The sequence below is a fragment of the Giraffa tippelskirchi genome, chromosome 4 (genome assembly GCF_054371585.1).
Source record: "Giraffa tippelskirchi isolate mGirTip1 chromosome 4, T2T-mGirTip1v1.2.pri, whole genome shotgun sequence".
Lineage (NCBI taxonomy): Eukaryota > Metazoa > Chordata > Mammalia > Artiodactyla > Giraffidae > Giraffa > Giraffa tippelskirchi.
This window is the reverse complement of record NC_137278.1, coordinates 54,983,326-55,009,134: the sequence shown is the minus strand read 5'-3', so window position 1 is coordinate 55,009,134 and position 25,809 is coordinate 54,983,326. Positions and strand designations below refer to the sequence as shown.

General features: G+C 39.5%; 1 protein-coding gene across 28 annotated transcripts in view; it reads right to left on the bottom strand.

The window, feature by feature from the left end:
• The window catches only part of KDM3A (lysine demethylase 3A), a 55,455-nt gene extending 40,254 nt beyond the window's left edge, over nt 1-15,201 (bottom strand). For 7 of the 28 annotated variants that reach the window (XM_081592906.1, XM_081592910.1, XM_081592886.1 and 4 more), the window contains exons 1-6: nt 15,095-15,201; nt 14,314-14,528; nt 5,998-6,153; nt 4,708-4,818; nt 1,049-1,151; nt 175-299 (exon numbers count right to left, since the gene is read on the bottom strand). Coding sequence is in view for 22 of the 28 variants with exons in the window: in XM_081592886.1 (XP_081449012.1) it covers nt 175-299; nt 1,049-1,151; nt 4,708-4,818; nt 5,998-6,153; nt 14,314-14,499 (681 nt within the window). In the remaining 6 variants the exon portion in view is untranslated. Of the gene's footprint in view, nt 1-174; nt 300-1,048; nt 1,152-4,707; nt 4,819-5,997; nt 6,154-8,252; nt 10,276-14,147; nt 14,529-14,645; nt 14,758-14,830; nt 15,067-15,094 lie in introns of those variants that run through there. The other 21 variants (XM_081592907.1, XM_081592912.1, XM_081592887.1 and 18 more) reach the window with 10 other exon arrangements.
• Nucleotides 15,202-25,809: the final 10,608 nt, after the last annotated feature.

Sequence of the window (25,809 nt, the reverse complement as noted above, 5' to 3'; positions counted from 1 at the left end):
GGGATCTTCCTGATCCAAGGATCGAACCCAGGTCTCCTGCATTGCAAACAGGAGATTGTTTACTGTCTGAGCCACCAGAGAAGCCCCATTTAGCTCTTATAAGATACTGTAATTCCTTTTTATAATTATCTTCCCCTGTCAACTTATCTTACATGCAATTATCATCATCTTTACCTCCTCACAGTTGACTTGAAGAGTTTTTGACGCTGGGTTTCCATGTACAATGGTTGCAGAAAACCACTGAGTTGATGGGTCCAAGCTGTAAATTTTTACTTCCGAACCAACTAAATTTTTGTCACCTTAAAAAATAATTTAAAAAAAAACCTTAGAGCAATTTGCATTATCTCTGAACAGCATCATTTATCCAGCATAATTTTTTCCCAAGTCTTTAAAAAAACATGCAATAGATAAAAAGGAAACATTAAAAGATATTGCTATAAACTTAAGACAGACATTTCAGCAAAGTTAGGAGAAAATGTAAGCTTTCCATTTTAAAGCTTCTATTTCCTATTGCTTTATCTTAGACTTGGCAGTATATTTATCCTAGCATCTGTATCAGACCAGGTAGTATCAGATAACTCATTGAGACCTAACTCACTCTCCTATGCAGTTTTAGAGGATCCAAATTCAGGAACCTCATCAGAGTTTCTAAGTCTCCTAAAACATTCACAATTATGAAACTGACCAAGAAAATCAATAACAGTAATTGGCAAGATCAAGATCACCAAATTAATGTTTTACTCATTTTATAAGACTGAAATTCCAAACATATCAAATTTCATGTCAAAATATAGCTGAGCTTGTTCAGTATCTACTTCACTTTAATGTTGTTCACATGATCGTCAGGCTTTCCAAATTTCAGAGGCTTTTAGAATACATTATAGAATACAGTCCTCCACTCATCAAGCTGCATGGTAAACGCATCTAAAGAATTACTAAAAAATTAGACATTTTAATGAGCAAATGAGTGATAAGGGCTAAAACACAGCTTCTTACAAACTAATCACTGGTCAACTCATGAGCTATCACCAACAGACAATCCACATACCTTGTAAAAGATGACTTTCATCTAAATGTTTCACAATCAAAGCTTGAAATTCTTTACTGACACTCTGATTATCCATCAGTGAAAGACGGAGATTGTTTACATCCTGAAAAATTGAAATTCATTACATTTCAAGGTAACAAATAAGAACAGTTGTTTAAATTCCAGTGGATATTTCAATTCATTTAATCACAGGGATTAATATAGTGTCAATTAGCCATTTGATGGCAGCAAATCATTGCAACTCCAATGAACCAGACAGGTCAAACAGTAGGAAACCATCAAATGATCACAAACACAAGGCAGACAGAAGTGAAGCCACTCAAAGCCAAGAGTGAGACAGATACTAAGAGTGGCTCAAAGCATAATTTTAAATATGACAAAACTTAGGCTATGGGACATATAATAAGCAAAGTAGCTAGTCATGCCAAAAATACTCTGTATCCCAAACTCGAGGGATTAGGGAAGTCACAGATTCAAATGCAAGGGGCAGAAGACACATACATAAGAAAATACTTAGATGTGTAGTGTCATTTCATGGAAATTGCTGTTTTTAACAAACATCATTTCACATAGATTCATTTACCCTAACCAGAATACCAAATGCATTCTTCTTTACAAATGGTAAAGGTGGGGGTGAGGAGGGACAAAAGCTGAATGAACGGCCTAGGTCTTCAGCTAGCCAGTTTTGAAACATTCAATTCTTGGCAGCTCTATTTCTGGCACTATTCCACAGTGTTCTGGCTTTGTGTGTATACTCAAGTTATGATAAATGTACACAGATTGTCAATAGGAATAACCTGTCAGACCCGAGAAACCATACAGCACAGAAGCCCTTCCAATACTAGGCCTTCATGCTTTTCTGCATGTGAAATGGGTAAACAGTGGCTAAAAATAGTTCATCCATTTCTCCCATTGGGAAGAATAGCCTTTTAGAGAGGCCATGCTGAAAAAATGTCTCAAGTAACGTTAAACTAGGGGCTTCACAAGAGTGCAACATTAATTACCAGAATGAGCCATGTTTTTGTTTTTTTCCCCCTCATGCTAATGCAATTTCAAAAAATTTAAATGTGTTCACCAATTCCTACTACAAGGTAAAAGAGCATTAATGGGGAGAGCTATTAACATTAAATGGCTCTTAAATAAGGTAGAATAATTGGATTCTGCTTAGAAGAGTTTCAAGGGCTCATCAAAGGTGCCAGGTGGTCGTTCTTATCCACCTATAACTGAGAAGAATTCAATCCAAAAGACAGACATTAGGTTTCAATTCCAACTTCTGTGTACCCCAAATAATTTTCAGATTCTCTATTCATCGTTTAGGACAAGCCTCCTACTGTGGTAACCACATCAGCCAACATAGAGTCTCATACAGTAGAAGCCTTACGTTATCACCGGCCTCTACAAGAGAATGTCCTAAAGCACTTAACTTTGGAAATCATCATCAGTAAAAGTCAAGAACACATGCAGAGTCTCCCTCAATCAATATTACATTAATAACACTCACACTGACAGCACAGAGTGCACCTCCTTGAGAATAAAAACTTACTGATCTTTTCAATCTCAAGAAACAAAACAGTTCTACTTAAACTGGAAAGATGAGACACATTAAAGATGAAAAACAGAACTGTCCCGAAAACAATGCTAAGAAGTAAAAACTACTCTCTGCTCAGCAGTAGTCTTCCATAGCCCCTCCTGTATGTTCCTTGGTGCATGAAAGCAAATATTCCGCATTTCAATGTAGGAAAAATATCAAGATAACCTTCCTAGCATGCACGCACATGTGCCCAGTCTCTTCAGTCATCGTTTGACTCTTTGCAATCCCATGAACTGTAGCCTGACAGGCTCCTCCATTCATGGAATTCTCCAGGCAAGAATACTGGAGTGGGTTGCCATGCCCTCCTCCAGGAGATCTTCCTGACCCAGGGATCAAATCTGTGTCTCCTGCAATGCAGGCAGATTCCTTACCTCTGAAGCACTGGGGAAGCCCCATCTACCTGATATGTGAAGATAACTTGTGCCCACAACTAAATAAAAGCATCTTTCTCCATTCTATTTACCGAAACATTATAAAATAAGGTTCAGAGTATGAATCTTGTTTTCACTCACTTCCAGGATATGGAAATAAAAGTCAGACTTGAGCACAGAAAAGCCAATGCTTTGGGTTTTCCAATATAGACCCAGCAATGGCAATGATCCTTGGTCCTAAACTGTCATATAGCTCATAAAAAGGTTTAACGTTTCTACAGGCCACAGAAACAAGTCCAGTCACAAAACCAAAGAGGGTGAAGAGGAAAACAGACCTTCACAAATGACATCTAAAACAGCAAATGTTAATTCTAAGACCAACATTACTCCCAAGGCAGTGATCTGTGGAGGTAATGTGCATGTTCTTCCCCTCCCTCCCAACATTTTTATAATAAAGGAAAGAAATAAACATATAAGCAAGACCCAAGAGCCTAAATGTTGTGAAGAAAAAGGTAGTTCTGCAAGCTAACTGGAAAGAATAGGAACACACACACACACTTGATTCATACTGTTTGCGATAGTTAGGTCACCACAAACACTGAATTAGTGAATACTGAACCATTCCTAGGGGAAAGATGGGGTTAGGTTTCTTCAAGCCTCTGGTCACAAGTGACATCAACCAATCAATACATAACCTGTTTTATGTCTTTCTGTTGGAAAAAACCCCACTTCACAGTTTTTAATATATATAACTGCATTTATTTGCATGCGAAGTCACTTTAGTCATGTCCAACTCTGTGCAACCCTATAGACTGCAGCCCGTCAGGCTCCTCTGCCCTCCATTCTCCAGGCAAGAATACTGGAATGGGTTGCCATGCCCTCCTCCAGGGGATCTTCCTGACCCAGGAATAGAACCCAAGACTCATGAGGCTCCTGCACTGCAGATGGAATCTTCACTCCTGAGCCAGTGGGGAAGTTGTATTACTGCATTACTAATCTTGAACTCACAGCTACCATAACTCATGGCTGAATGAAGCTTACCTAACAGATATTCTCTCTAAGACTCACTTAGGAACAATACAGACCACTAACACTATCCCGGGGGGTCATTTTAAACACTGAATTAACCAACAACGCAGTACTAAATAGACTTTGAAAAGGACACTTGTTAACAGTAGAAGAGATGAAACAAGAAGGCAGAATGGCACCTTATTCAAACCTCAGCTGGGAAGAGGTGTCAGACAACTCAAAATTTTCACCACTCTGCACATGTCTGTGAATGACCTTAAAAGCACCAAAATATTGATTGGGGGGTTACAAATATATTTCAGCAAGTAAGCAAGTTCCCAAATATAGAATACTTAAATAATGAAGACTGATATATACGCATACAGATATATGTATATATGAGTAACAGTTAATCTTTTAAAAATTATTTTTGTATTACCTATTTTAAAAGTTATTTCATATTACACACAAAAGCCATCAACAGTAGTATCTTTGTCCTTCCAACCCCAATAAACAGTACCAACCCAATGGCTAACATTGAGCATTAATGTCTAACATCTGCTCGTAAGATGGGTCCTTTTTTCTGTTAGATATCTGATCTGGAACAATCAACGTCAATATGTTAGTTCTCACATTAAAGGAATTTATACTTCTATTTTTAGGGTTTAATATTGGTTCGAATGTTTTACCTGTATAGGCTTTAAAAGGTCTTTAGAAAGAAATACTCTTTGTTGATCTCCTAAAAAGCGAATAGATGTTATGGATCCCAAACCAGCTTTGTCCAGCAGAGATTTGTACATCTGAAACAAAAGAAAATGTTTTGGCATCATAATTGCTATTAGTATCATTGTGAAAATGGGGACTGGCAATGTTCCACACAGAGATTAAACTATTCATTTATTTACTACCAATATCTCAACAATAACTATTTGTGCAACCAAAACAAGAGCACACAATTTTTACCCAGAATCAATCATCTAAACCAGATACACATTTGAGAGTCATTAACATATAGGTCTGGGTTTACAGATGTATGGCCTGCCCCAAATTTATGCAGAATACTGTTTTAAGTTTATTTTTCTGGGGAAATGGGCCACGTTTTTAGCAAATTCTTAATATATGGGGGAAAAAATACAAAGAGCAAAATACAACTTTAAACAAAACCCTACATCACTCAAAACCCTTTAGGCACTTGTCTCATCCATGGGCAAAATCTCAACTTGGCTCACACAGTGTGAAGGCCCTTCACAAGCTGGTCAGCCTTTTTAATCATCCTCTTGGCCTTTCAAATACCCAAATCTGTCCCAGCTCACCTCTCAAACAGCATTAACTGTCCTCTCCAGATAAAGTACTCACTCTTTGCCTTTAACTGCCCCAGGCTTCTGGTGCAGAAATGGCACAATCATATACTGACTGCTGGTGTCTTTAGAGTCAAAGAAATACGAGCCGGGGGAACCTTAAAGATCATGAGACCAAAAGTGGAAACCCTGACAGGGGCCAGGTGACATCTACTATTCAGCTTCAGCCTACTGTTGCTAAAGCAATTGCTACAGGCTTTAGTGTGGCCGTATCTTACTGTTCTTTCAATAAGAACTGGAAATCTAGATTTTTAAGAATATTCTCTACATTTTTTTAAGGTAGACAGCTAATTTAGATTTTTTTAAAACACTGTAAGGGGCAAACCAAAAAGATCTGTATGTCTGTATATATCTGTTGGTTTCTAACCCTTGACCTAGAAGTTCCCCATATTACCCTCACTCCCTACTCTTCAACTGAGGAAACTGAGACCCACAAAGTCAAGGGTCCAGAATTGCAGGCCTTCTAGCCTGGGGCTTTTTCTGAATCTTCTGCAACATCATATCTCTGTACTATTATTTTCCAGAAGGCCAACTACAGATATTACGTATAGATTTTCCCTGTTTCATTCATAATGGATGAAATAACTTCTCAGGGATTCAATAAGCCCGAGCTTTACTTACTATTGCAGGCCACTGAACAATTCGCTCAGAAATTTCAGGAGACTTTCGTTCAGCCAAAACCAAGTTATGTTCCACTAAGAAGGCTCTCCTTAGGAGGCTGTAGACATCTATCCATCTTCTCTTCCTCCAAGATTCTCCATCAAACTCCACACACACCTAGACAAACAGAATTGAAGGAAAGCAGACTTGATTAACAAGAACTTGAAAAATACCTAAGATGAAATTAGACCCTGATCAGTCTATTTAGATCTGCATCTGTGAATACGCTGCTCCCACTCCTGCTCTCTTACTTCCCTTCTCAACCCACAATAATATAACCAGGTATGAGGCTTCCCTGGTGGTCCAGAGGTTAAGAATCCACCTGGTGATGCACGTGACAGGAGTTCGACCCCGGTCTGGGAAGATTCCACATGCTGCAGAGCAACTAAGCCCATGTGCCACAACTACCAAACGTATGCTCTGGGGCCCACAAGCCACAACTACTGAGCCCATGTGCTGCAACTACTAAGCATGTGCTCCACAACAAGAGAAGTCAGCACAGTGAGAAACCTGTGCACTGCAGCCCCCACTCCCCACAACTAGAGAAAGCTGCACACAGCCATGAGGACCCAGCACAGACAAAAAAAAAAACAAAAAAAACCCAGATAAGTTAGTCTAGTCTAACTATCAAGCTCTGGCTCCCAGGCCACTTTGAGGAGCAGAAGTCAAAGGATGAGCCAATCTGTCCTCAAGTAACCTCTGGGAAGAAAAGAAACCCCATGTAGAAGGTTTTTACATATGTTAATTAGACATCAGAGCTTGGAGAATTGAAAGACAGAAATCTGAAACCCTAAGATGTACTTGTCACAGGGCACTGCAATTCTGTGTTGACACTGTCGGTAAGTTGATGATGACCCCCAACAACACAATCCACCACTGGCTTTTACATTCCTCTGGTAGCAGCAGGATTCAGCAAGAGGCACTTTCAATACTTTGAGTTGAATAAACTGGGAAATTTACCTCAGAGTTTGAACTCCAAGACAACTTTGCTAAATACAGAAGCAAGTAATTGAAATGACACCAGAATTTTCCTAAACTACCTGTGTAACTTCTTATATGAAAATTTAACTACTTTTAAAATACTATTTTCCAAGTAACTAAGAAATTTCCTGCTTCTGATTTGTAAAACACCTTTTAGCCTTAATGGAGAAGGAAATGGCAACCCACGCCAGTGTTCTTGCCTGGAGAATCCCAGGGACGGCGGAACCTGGTGGGCTGCCGTCTATGGGGTCACACAGAGTCGGACACGACTGAAGCGACTTAGCAGCAGCAGCAGTTTAGCCTTAAAGTTATAACCCCTGACCTAGAAGTTCCCCACATTACCCCCTTAAAATCTGTATAGATATTTTAAGATATATGGTAGAATTCAGTCCAAAAGTGGGTCTGTGACAGTAATGCAGTAGTAATCAGTCACAAAACCTTAAAATTCATATAAATGTACCAAAACACCTTAGCTTCCTTAACCCATTAAGAATATGCTACCCTTTTCCGTTGTTCAGTCGCTAAGTCATGTCTGACTCTTTGTAACCCCAAAGCATGTCAGGCTCCTGTGTCTTTCCCTATCTCCTGGAGTTTGCTCAAATTCATGTCCATTGAGCCAGTGATGCTAGCTAACCATATCGTCCTGTCATCCTTCTCCTTTTGTCTTCAATCTTTTCCAGCATCAGAGTCTTTTCCAATGAGTCGGCTCTTGGCATCAGGTGGCCAAAGTACTGGAGCTTCAGCATCAGTCCTTCCAAGAAATACTCATTGGGTGATTTCCTTTAGGATTTCCTTCAATTTATTCTAAGTCTTTTAAGATGTTTTTTATGTTTTAACTGATATACGATATATTCCCTCGATATTCAGTGTAAAAATCACCATTTTTATTTGATTTAAAAGCCCTCATTTTTGGTTTCAAAGAATTAGTAAATCCATCAATACTTCTTAATTTCATAGACAATTCTATCTCCCTTTTCAGCCTTTAGAAAAAGAAAAAAGTTTACTTAATTTTCATTCACTCATCAGAATCCAATTCAAAAATCCTTTCCTCAAAGGTGTTGTCCCTTACCAAAGAGCCCCTCTCTACCCCAAGAGCAGTCCCTTGCTAACTGTACTCAAAACTCTGTCCTTTTCCTTCCTAGCACTTACCCACATTTTGAATTATTTATTTGTGGTTAATTGACTGACATATTAAAAACTCAAATAGGTCAAAGTCTGTGTTGGCTTTTACTTACCATTGTATTTCATGGGTCGCCATACTTGTTGAATGAATAAATTTCCTTCTGAACTGGGCTCTTACCTTCTGTTTCTCTCATCCATTTGGAAGGCAAGAAGTTCCCAAGGGATATACCACTAGCCTCAATCCCAAACTTTTCCAGGTTTATGGCTATATAATATCAATCTTTAAAATCAATTAAACTTAAGACCAATCCTATCCTCCTCTCCCAATCACAAAATGTACACCCCTAATTTCTCAGGCAACTTCCCCTGAGAAGCACATATCTTCTTGGTATGGCAGGCTTTTATCCTTGCAGTTATTAGAGTAAGTGCAAATGTGTAAGCACCTATTATGTGACAAGGCTCCATGTTCTATGATTCCACTAGTTCTATGTATTCCATCCATCACCATAAACAATCAATGGTCCTTCCAGACAGAGGTGTTCAGAGATTGAGTATATTCCTTTCTGTTTCTAGCCACAGAATCCATGTCTTCTGATATCTTCCCCAGTCCTTCTGCCCCACATCACATCAACTTCAAACCCAACCTAGCTATGGATGACAGAGCTATCCCATCAATGTAGTGTACCAGGAGTGTACATCTACAAATTTCAGAACCACAGAGATCCAGGTTTGAATGCCAGCTTTGCTACAGCTTTCTTAGAATGGTTTTACATGCATAAAATAAAATGTGTACAATTACAAAGGCAAACAATAAACTGTACCCAAGTCAAGAATGCTTGCCAAAATCTAAGCTCTCTGAATTTGGTGTTCTGGTGGCTTCAGAATGCAAGTACTAACACCTACCCTTCAAGGAACAGTTAGGTAGATTTTAAAGGCAATGTACATTAAGTATCTGGCAAGCAGACTAGGCAGCTTTAAGACCTCCATGGAAATTCAAATCTTAAATTTATCAGAGTGTCACTTCTGATGGGGGAGAGAAAGACTTCAATATGACCACCTAACATCAATTCAGAAAAAAAGAAGTAATCTAAGATCTTAAGTGGTTTCTCAAAACTTAAGCAATATCACAATTCTTATCATATCACTATCTACCAAGCTTATAATCAACCCTAAACCAAAATTTAGACAAGGTTCCTCTTTATATCTCAGTTTTTGAGTGATTTGAAAACTAAGTTTAGTTTTTTAAAAATAAGTTTATGACTTTGAAGTATTAGATCACATTAATCAAAAATTTGTATTTAAAAAGATGGCTTTTAAAATACATATAATGAACCAACAAGTTGTGAGCTTTCTTAAACATGCTTTCAAAAGTTTCCTATCTATCATAACCACACATCTTTCTTTTGTCCTCTGAGGTCTGATGTGCTATATATAAGGACATCCCCCTGCCACCGCCCCCAAAAAAGTCTCTTCTGCAGAAATTTCTAAATGTACCAGTAATAATTCAAATTCAGGGGGAACTAACATGATTTGACCAAGTGTCTGCAAGCTGACAAGATGCAGCTAGTTCTTGTTGTAAAGAGTGTTCCCTCCACAATCCTTTGGTCCAGAAAGGAGATGTTATTTATGCTGCATGACTCCAAAGGCCAGAAAGAGGCCTATTTAATTATGATTCACTACCTATAATTCCCAAAGTTCCAGATTTTTAATAGGGCATCTTGTAAATGTGTGCCTATTAGCCTATCAAATTCATTGACCAGATGTTGGATATTTCAAGTTTTTTCAAGCTAGTTTTCCCCAAAAGAAAATCTCTTTAAGACACATGAATTAATATTATCTAATCAAGCTAATCTCAAAACCTCCCACTTAATATACACTGATCTCACCTGAGTATATGATTATGAAAAATATCAAAATGGCAAAGTAAAATGTTTCCAGATTTAAGAGTAAGCACTTAGACAATAGCATGTTTTTTAATTCCAAAGTTTTTGATGACATTATCTGCTCTATGTCCAGCACAATGATGTAGAAGGCCACTTATTTCACTACTTCACAAATCAGAAATTATCTCATTATGCTTCTATTTATGTCTTCTTCCACCCAGACTTTTATCTAAAAACATACAGTCAAGCATTCAATTATAGGGGTAAACAGTTATTACACTGTGCTAAAAGTTCCTCATTTTACATGGCTTGTCAGGCAACAGAATCCACCTACATTCAAGTTTCAACTGTATGCAAGGATGAAAAGACCAGGTAGACAGTAGTCAAGGCATTCAGCTGCTAATGAGTCGGAAAAGCTATGACAAATCTAGACAGCATATTAAAAAAGAGACACTACCTTCCCGACAAAGGTCCACCTAGTCAAAGCTATGGTTTTTCCAATAATTGTGTATGGAAGTGAACACTGGACCATAAAGAAGGCTGAGTGCCGAAGAACTGATGCTTTTGAACTGTGGTGTTGGGAGAATATTCTTGCGAGTCCCTTCCGCAAGATCAAACCAGTCAATTCTAAAGGAAATCAATCCTGAATATTCATTAGAAGGACTAATGCTGAAGCTCCAATACTTGGACCACCTGATGTGAAGAGACAACTCATTGGAAAAGACCCTGATGCTGGGAAAGATTGAGGGCAAGGGGAGAAGGGAGGGACAAAGGATGAGATGGTTGCATGGCATAACCAACTCAATGGACTTGAGTTTGAGCAAATTCAGGGAGATAAGTGAAGCACAGGGAAGCCCAGCATGCTGCAGTCTATGGGGTCGCAAAGAGTCAGACACGTCTTAGTGGCTGAACAACAAAAGCAAGGAAGGGAAAGACCTAGACAAACAAGGTAGAGAAGGAGGACACTCTCAGCATGCATAATGAACAAAGCCAGTTAGAAAGCAACCTGCCTCACACTCAAATAAGAGTGGGATAAAAATAAGGTTAAAGAAGTTGTTCCAATCACACGTAATTAAGATCTGTTGTTATTCCAGATACAGAGAATACCACTGTTTCATTGCAAGATTATTTCTAAACTGCTTTTCTTTATATAAGTAATAACTATTTGATTCCTTCAGTTATCTGTTGAAATATTTTAGCAAAAACTACATGCCAAGCAATGTTCTTAGTTCTGGGGATATTGAAGCCAGCAAAATAAGAGTTGTGCTAATTTCATTCTATCTGAACATTAAAGCTTGGTGTTTAAGGTTTGGAGACAAAACTGGGCAAGTTATTTAACTTGTTTAAGCCTCAGTTTCTAACACTAAAAAGTGTGGTTTACTATCTAGGATTTTTGTGAGAATTAAATGAAAGCATTTACTGCTTCAGTTGTTCAGTCATGTCTTACTCTTTGTGACCCCATGGACTGTAGCCCACCAGGCTCCTCTGTCCATGGGGTTCTCCAGGCAAGAATCCTTGGGTGGGTTGCCATTTCCTATTCCAGGGGATCTTCCTGACCCAAGGACCAAACCCCTGTCTCTTGAAGTCTCCTGCACTGCAAGCGGATACTTTACTGCTTGAGCCACCTGGGAAGAGGTATTTGTTAATTCTGTCTAACTTCTTTGTAATCAACCACTGAACATAACTTAACTGAGTAAGCAGCTTTGTTACAAAGTCTTTCTCTAAATGAAACAAAGTTAACAAGCCTTGGCCTTATTAACTCCTTAACCAAGGAAGCAAATCAGTCTAGACAGACTTGAACCTCTACCAGTGCTAAAACAGGTGCACACTACTTGAATTTTATTCCTTCTTATTCATTATTGTCCCAACACATTCCCCAAATCCCCCTAAATCTTACAGCAGGGTCCTACTCAGTTTCTGCCTGTATCTTGCCAAACACAACTGGTTTCAAAGTTTCAAAAACTGCTTTTGGTAATACACGTCCCTACATTTATGCCAATTACTTCATCTGCTACTCCATTAAGGAATGCAGCAATCAATCATGATTAGAAAAGAGAAGTTGAGTAGATTTCTTACATGAGGGCTGAGTTGTGAAGAATGTAGGTAAAGCAAGAAATCCACTATAACTGAAACTGTTCTTGAATTAAATCCCCCTTGCCTCCAGGTTAGGCACTTAGCCCACTGGAAGACAAACAGCTAAACCTAGATTCAAGTACTCTCTCTGTCCCTTAGTAGCTAACTATGCAAGTCTGGATAAGATGTCCTTTTAAAAATCTATTTCTTCTTTCTGAAAATGAAGCTATCACCACCACTTCAAAGGCTGGGGATGAGGAAGATGCAGAGAAGACAACACATAAAGGACCTCCTAGACTGCCTTCCTAACCCAACAGGTCCTTGATCTCTGATGGGGAAGGGAACACCTAGTGTCTCATCAGCTGCTAAAGAACTAAAAACTGTGAAGCTTAATCTCGTTTCCATTCAAATCAAATAAAAACAAAGGCAATAGAGAAAATTTTACTTGTTGTGAAATAAACCATAACAACTATGATTAACATCTGCTCCCCAAAGCCCATTTTTATGGAGAGATGTTATTAGCCTAAAGCAAACAGGCTGGCCATCCCTGCACCACACTAATTCTTTCTGTAAACCTCAAAACCCAGTTTGCAAGGAGTAAAACCAACTTCACACTGTATGACAGGAGTCCTTCGGTGGCACTGCCTTTGATTAGGGAGCACGATGATTAAGAAAGTGGGCTCAAGGGTCAAAACTTCCTGGGTGAGAATGAGTCCAACTGCGACCTTAGACAAGACAATCTCCCCCAGGCTCAGTATTTTTGTCTGTAAAGTGGGGAATATTAGTACTTACCCCCAAAGAACTGCTGTAAGGATTAAATATGAATACAGCTATCAACTGTTCAGCATGAATGCTAGCACATGGTTAAGTACCCAATGGTCACTCCTTTTTCCACATGAAGATAAAGTAGACTACGGAAGCCTTGAAAATATATGACCACATATCCTTTCCTATAACCCTTTGCAGGCTAATTACTAGTTGGGGCATGCACTGTCACCTTGAAAGTGTTCTCCTTGAAGAGTGTCTCAGAAATCAACATGTATTCAACTGCCAGTGCGAAAGCTTGCTTCCCTTACCTGAGCAGTTTGCAAGAAAAAGCCAAGACAATGACCAAGTGAATCCATTACCCAGGATGGAAAGCTCTTCTGTCTGACAAGCTTCCTTCTAGTTATCACCACTTCAGAGTCTTTGTTGGGGACCTCTCTTCAGTTATTTTTTTGTACAAAGGAGAGTTTATTGGTACAATGGCTTCCTCACTGGTAGTTTCCAGCACCCTTTCACATCCATACTTCTATTAGGGAGTAAGAGCAGAATTCATCTCTTTTTGAAAAGATCTAACTGAAAAAGGTTCTGCGTGTCATTCCGATGCAAAATCACCTGCCACAATTGTTCCCATTTCTCTCCCTCCCTTCCAACACTCAAGGAGTGTTTGAAGTCATTTCTCTGGCACACCGTATAAGGGGCAACTCCACCCCAGCCCTCCATATATGGTCATATCCCACACCCACTTACAGACTCCTCAAAGACAACCAGGAACTCACTCCTGCCCTGACCCACCATATATGGGCAAACACCCACCCTAACACGCTGAAAAGAGGACTACGCTCCTCCCTCTACACACACTTTTTTTCTTTTCTCACAAGTCTGAAAGTTTAAGTTGGGGGGAAGAAATTCGGAGGAACGAACCAAAAAACCCAGCTAAAAGCATTTGCATCCACTATTCTCAACGCTCGATTCTCAAAACATTCCAAACGTCACCCACCTGCCCAAGATAGTATTAACAACACTTCCCCTCTTCCTAGAAGGAATCGTACTGTCCTGAGGAAGCACTGGAGAAGGAAATGGTAACCCACTGCAATATTCCTACCTGGAGAATCCCCACGGACAGAGGAGCCTGGCAGGCTACAGTCCATGGGGTTGAAAGAGTCAGATAAGACAGAGCAACTGAGCAAGGAGGCACAGCGCGGGCAACAACTAAGCATGTCTGAGCAACCCCTAAGCCCATTATTAAAAACAGGCAACTCCAGGCCAAACACACCTCGCTCTACACACCATTTCAAAGACTTTGAAGGTCTAGTTTTCTGCACCTTCAGATCAGATGCCAACTTTCTGGTCGCCTTTTCAGAAAAGGGGAGGGGGGGATGGGGGTGTGCTGGCTGTCTCGTCACCAAGGTAACTAGGAAACGTCCGACTGCCGAGGCCCGGGAGCCGGTTATACCTTCAGATCCTTCTTGGTAACGTCGGTGTGGGAGACGGCTCGAATGGTCCCGGAGAGCCAGGGCCACTCGGCGACGCGCTCCACGTCCCAGCTGTCGTGGCCGCCGTCGCCGCCGTCGGCTGCGGACAGACTGAGGAATCGCTTCCCCACCAGTACTGGCCAACTTTCTCCGAGCGTGAGCACCATGGTTTCCACGGTGCAGGAAGGGCTCCTCCCTACAAAAACACAAAAACAAAATGCAACGGAGGCGGCCGGCAGGAGGGGGCCGGGAAGAGAGGGCGGGGGGGGCGGGGGGGCCGGAGAGGAGGCCAGGGCGGAGGGAGGGTCCTAACCCCGCTCTGAGGACCGGAGCCCGGGTGGCGGGGGCGGCGGGTGCGAGGACGTAAGACCCAGCACCCGGTGTCTCCACCCGCGCCTTCCCCGCCCCCTCATCTCTCCCCCACCCCAAATACGGGCCCCAAGCGCCGCGTGACCCTCGCTCTCCCAAGTTTCGCTTTTCCAAAACCTTAAACCTCACCGCAGACTGAGTGAGGAGAGAATTATTTGCGGCTTCAGTGGATTTGAAAGTGTTCGCCCCTCACCCCGGAAAAGAAAAGGCCCCGAAGCAGAGGGCCCGTCCCAGGCGGCCGGGTCCCCGCCCCGGGCGGCCCCGCGGGAGGGACGAGCCCGCGGTTCCGCACTTGCCCCGCCGCCCCGCCCCGACACCCTTCTTCCCGGCCGCGGAATCCCCGGGCGGCGCCCCGGCGCGGGGATGGCGGGGCCGCGGGCTTGGCGCCTTCACCTTTCTTCCTCCGCTCCCCTCAGCTGAGGCCGCGGCGCTCTTACCCCGCCTCCCGCCTCCCTGAGTCACCGGCGGCGGCCGCCGTTTCCAGCCGCCCAGCCGACTCTAGCTCTGACTTGGTTCAAGAGCTCTCACAAGACACGCACAGCCTCCCGGACCCGCCCCCTCGGAGCCGCTTCCACCGGTCATTGGCTGAGTCCGAGGAGCTGGGCGAGACTAGTAGGGAAAGAGCCCATCACCATTGGCCGTCCGAGCGAGGGCGGGGCGAGAGAAAAAAACAATTCCTTGGCTGCCTCCTCCCTCTCCCCTCCCCCTTCCGACTCCCGGACGACCCCCATTAGGTTAAAGTACACCGAGCGTAAGCGAGGGATTCCTCCGCCAGAGCCATTCTTTCTATTTGTTGCCTCACGGATGCAAAAAAGTCCCGCGAAATCGGTTATCAACTTTAGGAGTCAGAGGAAAATTACAGTGGTGCACAGATAAGACTAGATGGCGAGCCCTAGGGCTGTAAGTGCCTATTGGATTGCTTGTCCAGTGCGTAGGCTGTCGACCGAAGATAGGCTTTCCACTTGGCGGAAGAATCTCACAGGAAAGGGGTAAGGGCGGTGCAGAGTCAGCGGGGGAGGGAAGGGACTGGAACGTGCGGTTTGAAGCGTACTCAGCTAGAGGGAGGAGCGACAGTGCTCGAGAGGCTCCTGCGCAGGCGCTTCGCGGAGCAGAGGCTGGAGCTTGGGCTGCTGGGCGAAATGGCCGCGGGAGGCGCAGGCGCACGTGGTGATGATCATGGAACGTCTGAAGTCCGCCATTTTGAAGGAAAAATGAAGAAAGGCATGGAGTCACTGGGAAATGATATTAATTATATCTAAAGCAAAAGAGGCCATTCGTACAATGCAAGAATGGGCTATTTCTTTATGTTTTTTTAATGTAAAGGGAGAATGAGACGATATTATGAGTCTTACAAAGAAAATGAAAGACTAGATCAAGGTCGTAATGATGTAAGAGATATGAAGAGGAAGTAACTTTGAAGGACAAAGGAGTTGAAAGGTGATTGTGTCTTTTCCACCTGAAGATTTTTGGTTGAATGAAGAAAAAATGCAATGAAGAAATTGAAGATCTGTTATTTTATAAAGGCTGGTGCTTGATGTGGTATCACATTTAATCTTTAAGATTAAATAAGATTAAGTGGAGAACTCAAGCTCCCATTTTACAAGTGTGAAAACTGAGAATCGGAAAAAGTTCAGAAACATATTCAAGGAATTATAGATGCAAGTTAACTCCGGTGTTCATGTTAAACATGTATGTTCTGAATACATGACATTAAATAAAAAATTTAAGAATAAACACAAGAATTAGTTTGATTGATTTACAATTTGCAGGGGAGAAATGGAACAAAGAAAACATATCCAGTCCAGCGTAAGTCAGAATCGGAACAAGGGAGGGGAAAAAAAAAAACAACTAGACAGAAATATGCTAAATTGATTTTAAAAATTAAAGGAGTAAGTCTAAATATCAGTATTTACAATAAATATAAGTGGGTTAATTTTAATCAGACTTTAAAAAGACTCATTGGATTAGAAACAACCTATAAATTGACCTTGAGCAAACTCCAACAGCAACACAAATCATGAGAATAAGGCCCTTAAAGAGTTTCTAATCTAATGGTAATCAGTGGACAGCAATAGAGCAATGTTAATAAAGTTGAAAGCAAAGGCATCAAAAATGATTTTATAATAATGAAGGATGAAGTCCACAAAGACAGCATAAGATACAGTAGAACTGTTGTGACTGTTGTGACTATGGGAACATATTCTAACCTACGCAAAGATTAAACATGAAAATTTTTTTGATAATTTGTAGTAGAGTGTACTGAAGATATAAATGTCTATCCCAGAAATAGGCATTTCAGATTTTTAAAATTAGGTAGAGAGGATTTAGATCACATAATTAACTATTAATTTGAAAAGCAATAGCTAGGAATAATTTTATAAAACTCAGATAATATATAATTCCTAGGTTACATTATGGTTCCAGAACTTAGGAAAAATGGAAAGATATTCAATGTTTTATCCAATTTTATAAAACTCGTGAACCCCTACTATCAAATCTGAATCAGTAGAGTACAAGAAAGGAAAGCTATATAGTTCAACCACACTTGTAAACAAGAACCAAAAATTCTTAAGTAAATTATTAGTAAGTCCAGCAGTATATTTTTAAAATAATCACCATGATTAGTTAGGATTATTATTTGAATATGAGGTATTTCAGGTTTAAAAATTTTCTACAATTCACCACAACAGGTGAAAAGAGAAAAATCAGGTTTACTTTAGTAGAGACTGAAAAGAATACTCACTCACAATGAACTCCAAACTACCTAGAAAACTGGGAATATTAAGAGCACACACATATTTAACGCTTATTCATGATTAAAAAATTTTAAACATCCTGCAAACCTAGGAATATGACACCCACCTTAGAAAGACACTCATGTTAGAAAAACACCCACAAATATGAACTAGGAGACATCAACTAGGTTGTTCATGTGGCTGTGAACAATTAGAAATAATTTAAATGTGCTTCAATTGGGTCATAAGTAAATAAAATATGATACATATAATGAAAAGTGAGAAGAGCATTTGAAAGGGAATGAAATATATTAATATTTAGATGTACCAATAAGGGTAGATTAGCAAAGCACATTTTGAATGAAAAAGAAAGTTGCATTTGGCAATATTTGAAAATACACATGAACAAAATACAGTATATATGTTCTATGAAATATATATATTAAAATTCATAACGATGGCTACTAATATTGGAGAGTGCACTCTAGTATTGGGGGGTGTTGGTCAAAGATGATTTAACATTGTTTGTAATTCTCTCACTTTTATAAGACAAAAGTATTCATGTTACTTTTGAAATTTAAAGCTATATTTAAAATCCTATAAATGTGATCTACTACACTGACACTAAAAAGTATTCAGACAAATTATTAGAACTAATACCCGAGTCAAGAAGGTGGTACAATAAAAGATTAGCAACAACAAAAAAGATCAAAGGAATTCCTATTCCTGAACAAGCATTAATTAGAACAGAAAACAGAAGAAAAAGAAACCACTTATGATCATGAAAACTATAGAATACAGGAAAAACTACAGAAAAAAAACATAATGTGAAATGAGCAAAACCTATAAGAAGAAAACTGTAGGACTTTACCAATGGAAAGAGATCCATAAAATGAATACATAAAAGAAGATTTGAAAAATTCCATTTCCTTACATTACTTGATAAAGATGTCATTTCTCCTCATATTAAACTAATTTCAAATTAAATTTCTTTCAGTGAATGAAAGAATCAAAATACAGTATGTAAGTAATTAAGAGAATACAGAAACAGACCCATGGATATATAAACAATGAGCTTATGATTAACACAGCATTTCAAATGAATGTAAATAATAAACTATTCAATATATGCTTGGGGTTTGTTATTTATTAGGAAGAGGAGGGCATAGCAACCCACTCCAGTATTCTTGCCTGGAGAATCCCCATGGACAGAGGAGCCTAGCGAGCTACAGTCCATGGGGTCACAAACAGTTTGACATGACTGAACAACTAAGCACAGCATTCATTAGGAAAAACTAACAAAGTCAGATTCCTATATCCATGTCAGAAAAATAAGTTACAGGTGGATCAAAGAGCTCAATATAAAAAAGTCTAGTAAAATATTTAAAGATTCTCCACCCATTGCCTTCCTCTGTCCCTTTCTCTTCCTCTTCCTGAACGTTTCAGTCCTAAAGATATTAGCGTGCAGAGTAAGGCAGGTTTTCATAAAAGGAGGCTGCCCGGCATGGAAATTTGAGCTAATTAGGAGTTAGTCCTGGCGGGGGTAGTCAGAGCCCAAGTGGGATGACAATAGTAGACATACAGAAGGTCAACCCAGCATGAGATACCTAGAGCCCAAGGGAGGTGAGGTGGACATGCATGAATGGGGATCACCTGGTTGTGGTGCATTAGAGTCCAAACAAAGTGAAGAGACTGTTCTCATTGTGGGAGAGCCTGCCACTTGGTATTAGAGCCTAAGAAAAGTAATGAGAGCATTCACTCAGGGATCAGCAAAAGACACTGAAAAGACTAAGAGAAATCTTAGAAGGAGTACAAGAACCAGGACAGAGGTATATCCCAGAAACAAGGCAGAAGGGAATTTCGATACGGAGAACCATTCAGACAAGTCAAAGGATAAGCTGAAGTCAAGGCAAATGGAAAGGTGAGAAACAGGATGTTGACACTTCCAACAAATATACTTTAGCCTGGATGTATTGCCATAAATCATTTCTGTTGGTTCATAAAAACTATCATCCAAGTTCCAACATATAATTACAGTAACAATCCTGCCACTGAATTGACTTACCCCAAAGGACATCAGAAGCTTCCAAAATCTCTTAGGAAATTTAGCGATTGGGACTTCCCTGGTAGCACAGTGGTTGAGAATCTACCCGCCAATGCAAGGGACATGGGTTTGGTCCCTGGTCCAGGAATATCCTACACGCCAAGGAGCAGCTAAACCTTTGTACCCCAGCTACTGAGCCCTCGCTCTAGAATCCGCGAGCTGCAACTACTGAGCTCTTGCACCTAGAGCCTGTGTTCCAGAAAGAAGCCATCCCAATGAGAAGTCTATGCACCACAACGAGAGACTAGCCTCTGCTCGCCACAGCTAGATAAAAGTCCACGACCAGCAATGAAGATCCAATGCAGCCAAAATTAAATAAATAAAAGAAAGAAAGTTAGCAACTAGAAATTTGGTGTTTGTTTGGACCTTGATTCCTCACCTGCAGAACAATTCAAATACAATTTTTGGTCTGAATCTGCTTTGTTTAAAAAGCACAATAGTGTTTTGTGTGAAAATTTAAATGTCTTATGTTATTTCTGTTAATGTTTTGTTAATAAAGCAGAACATCAGTACTAAGTTCCTTGTCTCTTTCTTTTTTTAAGAAGTTTTTCTATTGAGGAATAGTTTATTTCCAGAGAAATGGATAGATCTCAAATGACCAGTTTCTTCAGTTTTACAAATGCAAACATTTGCATAACTGACATCCCCATTAAGATGTATTAACAGAACAAGGGTCAGCCAACTACAGGCTACAGGCCAAAGCTGGTACACAGCCTAGTTTTCCACAGCCTAGCAACTTTCCTGATAGTCCAGTGGTTAAGACTCATTGCTTTCACTGTGGAGACTTGGGATCAGTCCCTGCTCAGGAAACTAAGATCCTGCAAGTCATACAGTGCAGCCCAAAACAATAATAACAAAACCAGAAGTGTAAAAACATTTTATGACCATGCAAATCATACAGAATTCAAATTTCAGTGTCTATAATAAAATTAGAACACAGCCTCTAAACAGAGGGACCTCATAACTTGTTTTCTTCTGTAATTGTCTTAATGTCTTCAAAATGTGGTCCCTAAATATCCGTAAACTTCCCAAAAAGGCTCATATTCCCTTCAGCCCCCACATGAAAACATTTCTTTCTTAAAATCATATATTTCAGTTTCTGACTTCTCAGTATTTGGCTGAATGACTCTGAAAGTGACATAACATTGTTTCAAAGTTTTGTTGAACTTGTCTTTTAGTTAGTTGACTTATGACTGAATATACTGCTATTTCTCCAGCTATTTTCTGTCCTACCACCTCTACATCTACCATCTGTACAATGAATGTAAAAGGGAAAAATGGGAAATTTCACATGAGACAGTTCTTAAATGCAATCTTTTGCTTGTTTTTCTTCCCAATGCTTTATTATGAATGATTTTAAATATTACCTATATGCCAACCATCTAAGTTCAACAATTAACATTTTGCCATGATTGCTTTATTTATGTAATTTCATTTATATGTATATAGATGGGCTTCCCAGGTGACACTAGTGGTAAAGAACTTGCCTGCCAATGCAGGAAACATAACAGACATGGTTTTGAACCTTGGGTCAGGAAGATCCCCCAGAGGAGGGCGTGGTAACCTGCTCCAGTGCTCTTGCCTGGGAAATCTCATGAACAGAGGAGCCTGGCAGGCTACAGTCCATTGACTAGCAAAGAGTTGAAGAAGACTGAAGCAACTTAGCACACATATATGTAGATATAATATTTTTTCTGAACCATGCAAATTTGTAAACATCATTGAAATTCACCACTAAATACACCAGTGTGCATCTCCTAAAAAAATAGTCTTTTCTTTAATTTTTATTTTGAGTATAATTGCTTTACAATGTGTTGGTTTCTGCTGCACAACGTGAATTAGCTGTAAGTATACACATGCTCCCTCCCTCTGGAGCCTTCCTCCCCATCACCACCCTCATCCCAACCCTCTAGGTCATCACAGAGCACAGAGTTAAGTTTCCTGTGCTATAGAGCAGCTTCCCACTAGCTCACTATTTTACACATAGTAATGTATACAGTACTACTCTTTCAATTCATCCCACCATCTCCTTCCCCCACTGTGTCCACAAGTTTGTTCTCTATGTCTGCGTCTCTATTTCTGACCTGCAAATAGGTTCATCAGTGCCATTTTTCTAGATTCCATATATAAGCATTAACATACAATAAAAAATAATCTTTTCTTACAAAACTATAATATTGTTATCTAGTGTAATTTAAAATCCTGTCCATTTTCAACTTTCTCCAAGTATTTTGAGTTTAGTTTGAAGAATAACATTCTTGGATCTCAAATATTCCCTGAAAGAAAGAGGTGATGAATAATTCATAACTAAGAAGTTTGAGGAATTCCCTGGAGGTCCAGGGGGCTTCCCAGGTGGTGGTAGTTGTAAAGAACCCACCTGCCAATGCAGGAGACACAAGGGATGCAGGTTCAAACCCTGGGCCAGGAAGATCCCCTGGAGCAGGACATGGCAACCCACTCCAGCGTTCTTGCCTGGTGAATCCCATGGATAGAGCAGCCTGGTGGGCTACAGTCCATAGGGTTGCAAAGAGTCAGGCACGACTGAGCAATTTATCACACCAGTGGTTTGGACTCTACACTTTCACTGCCAATGGCCCAAGATGAATCCTTGGTTGAGGAACTAAGATCCCACAAGCCATGTGGTGCAGCTCCCCACCCAAAAAAAAGATTAAGTCTTTACCCTGTCTCTAAAATAAAGTGAGGACTAAAGGGTTCACCTTCCATAAAAGTTGAACAAACAGCTCATTTTTGCAAATCTTTCTGTCTTCCCCCTAAGAAAGCACAGGGTAATAATCATTCCTGAGAAGTTTTCCAAATAAAAGATTGTACATATTTGGATTCTTAATAGTTACCCCTCTCCTCAACAAGTGATTAACTGATTTTACAGCCTGATGATGATAAGTTCTGGCTTTTCATAATTAAATGATTTGAGTTGCCTAACAAAAATTTAGAACACAGCCACACCCATTTGTTTGTCTTATCTATGACTAATTTTATATTACGACACAGACTGTATGACCCCCAAAACCTAAAATATTTGCTCTTTACTCGCTTACAGAAAGTTTACCAAACTCTGATAGAGAACATTTCATGACTCTTGAATGTTCCTAAATGTAATATTCTAGTCAATACCCCTGCCCAGAGTAGTCTTTGTTCCAATTTCTATTACTAGAAACCGATTTTGCCTGTTTTTGAATTTAATTTAAATGGTATATTATGTATGTATTCCTTTGTTTCTAGCTTTTTTACTCAGCATGTCTTTGAGATTCATCCATATGATTGCATCTGTAAGATGCTTATTTCCTTTCATTGCTAGGTATTATTCCATTGTCTAAATATGCCATATTTTGTATGTCCATGCTCTGTTGAATATCTGAAATATTTTCAGTTCTTAGTTATTATGAATAATATAATTATGAATATGTTTGTGTTTAAGTCTACTATTTTAGTGTTTGACTTCTGTTTGTCTCATCTGCCCTGCCTTTATACTTTCCAATATTTTAACTCTGCTATTATTCATTCATTCCTGTAAAATCAGTTTTTATTCCATACAATTTTCTTCCCCCCTAATGAACTTTTAAAAAATGGATTAACAACGTATTCAGTCATTTAGATGGCATGTTGTTCAGTCACCAATTTGCATCTGACTCTTTGCAAGCTCATGGACTGCAGCATTCCAGAGGACCAATAAAAGAAATTATCTGATAATTGTTCACTGTGTAATTCTATTGATAATACTAAGCCAAGGATCTGTTATATATTCCACTCAGTTGTATTACGAGTTTCCATGTGTGTGATTTGATCAACAACAACAAAAATTATGTACATGATGTAAAGCTGCTTTTCTTTTTTAGTTTTAAGAGTAGCTCAATTATTTGGGGAGTGTTAGTACAGTACAACACATACATAAGAAGAAAAGTACAAAATGATATTTAGCATTTTACTCTGGAAAGAATTCATAAGAAGGATAATTGGAGGGTAAGATTTCATCTTTGTTTTCAAATAAGTGATCTTAATTTTTCTCTATGTAGAAAAAGTTTAATTAAATTTATCAAAAAACTGACTCATTGGAAAAGACCCTGATACTCGTAAAGACTGAAGACAGGAGAACAGGGGGATGACAGAGAATGAGATGGTTGTATGACATCACCGACTCAATGGATAAGAGTTTGAGCAAAATCTGGGAGATGGAGAAGGACAGGAAGCCTGGCATGCTGCAGGCCATGGGGTTGCAGAGTCAGACATGACTCAGCCACTGAACAACAACAAATTTATTATAAATTTACCTAAACCATTAATTTTTGAAGTTCAGTTAGAGCTCAGCACTTTCACACTGATGAACTAATTTTAGTAGATCTTACAGTGTGCAGATGTGCTGGAGATAAATACTTTCAGTTTTTGTCTGTTTAAAAAGCCATGATTTTAGGAAATTTCCTGGTGGCACAGTGGTGAGGACTCAGCATTCTCACTGCTGGGGCCTGGGTTCAGTCCCTGATCAGGGAACTAAGATCCTGAAAGCTTTGTGGCAAAGAAAAAAAAGGTCATAATTTTACCTTCATTTCAAAGGATATTTTTGCTAGATACAGAATTCTAGATTGACAAAAAATTTTCCCCCATTTACCTTTAAAGATGCCAAATACATTATCTTTTGGTCTCTATTATTCCTGATGAGAAGTCAGGAATGATACTTTTCTTATCATTGTTCCCTTGTATGTAATGTATCTTTTAGTCTTTGCTGTCAAAATATTCTCTTTACCTTTGGTTTTTAGCATTTTGACTCTGATGTGCCTAGGTGTGGGGGGTTTTTTGTATTTAAACTACCGTAGATTTACTGAGTTTCTTAGATCCATGTTAATATCTTTAATTTTAGTAAAATTCTTAGCCAATATCTCCTTAAATGTTTTCATTCCATCTCTCTCCTTGTAGGAATTCATTCACACATATATTAAATGTTCAATATTGTTTTACACACTCAGGTATTTTGTTTTCACTCTTTTCTTCTTTGTATTTTGGTTTGGGTGTTTCTAATGACTTGTTTTGAAGTTAACTAATGTCTGTATCTAACCTCTTCTTTTAAAAAATTACTTATTTCTTATATTACTTTTTTTACACCTAGATTTCCACTTGGCCCTTTATTATAGTTTTCCTCTCTCCAGAAAAAGTCCCCACCAATTAACAGTGTTGTCCACTTTTCTTACTAAATCTTTTATTTATATCTCATGGTTATTTTTAATATGAATTTTTATTTTGCCAACATATGGAGCAGCTCTGTGTCTGATTCTACTGACAGTTTTCTCTCCTGACAATGGATTTAATTTGAAAAGAATGAAATAATGTCATTTGCAGCAACATGAATACAACTAGAGATTATCAGACTAAGTGAAGTAAGGTAGAAAGAAAAAGAAAAATACCAGATGATATCACTTATATGGGGAATCTAAACTATGACCCAAATGAACCTATCTATGAAGCAGAAGGAGAATCACAGACATAGAGAACAGACTGGTGGTTGCCAAGTGGGGAGGAGGTTGGGGAAGGATGGAGTCGCAGGGTGGGGTTGGCAGATGCAAGTTTTTACATACAGACAGGATAAAAAACAGTATCCTACTGTATAACACAGTGAAATATATTCAACTTATTATGATAAATCACGATGGAAAGAATATTTTTAAAAAAGAATTATATATATGTATAACTGAATCACTGCTGTAATTACAGCATAATTAAGACAACATCGTAAATCAATTATACTTCAATTAAAAAAGCAAAAATAACAGAAACACTAAAATGGACCAGTGAAATGCTGGTGACCTGTGAAATAAACAGAAGACCAACTCAATGGCTCTGCCTTAGGCATAGGCTGTACTAGTAGGGTCTGGGGGGTGTTTCAGAGTCTACAGAGTTTCCTTGACAAAATATCTGCAACCAATCAACTGTGCTTCAGAGTCTCACCCTCTAGAGTCTCTATTTTTGTCATCAGGTACATATCCAACAGAGTCCCTTTAGCTTTAAGTTTCTGCACTTTTACTGCCAAAGGTCCCAGGTTCAATCCCTGGTTGGGGAACTAAGATCCTGTAAGCTGTGCGCTGCGGCCAAAAAAAAAAAAGAGCTGGAGGTGAGGGCCATTTGTTGAGGTGTTATTAACAGTGTTGCTGGAGGTTCTTAATTGCACTGTAGAAAAACAGACACAGTAGAGGCATTTGTACAGTGGAAAGAGCAAGGGCTTTGACTCATGAGCCCGGGTTTGTGCCCTGACTCCAACACTTACT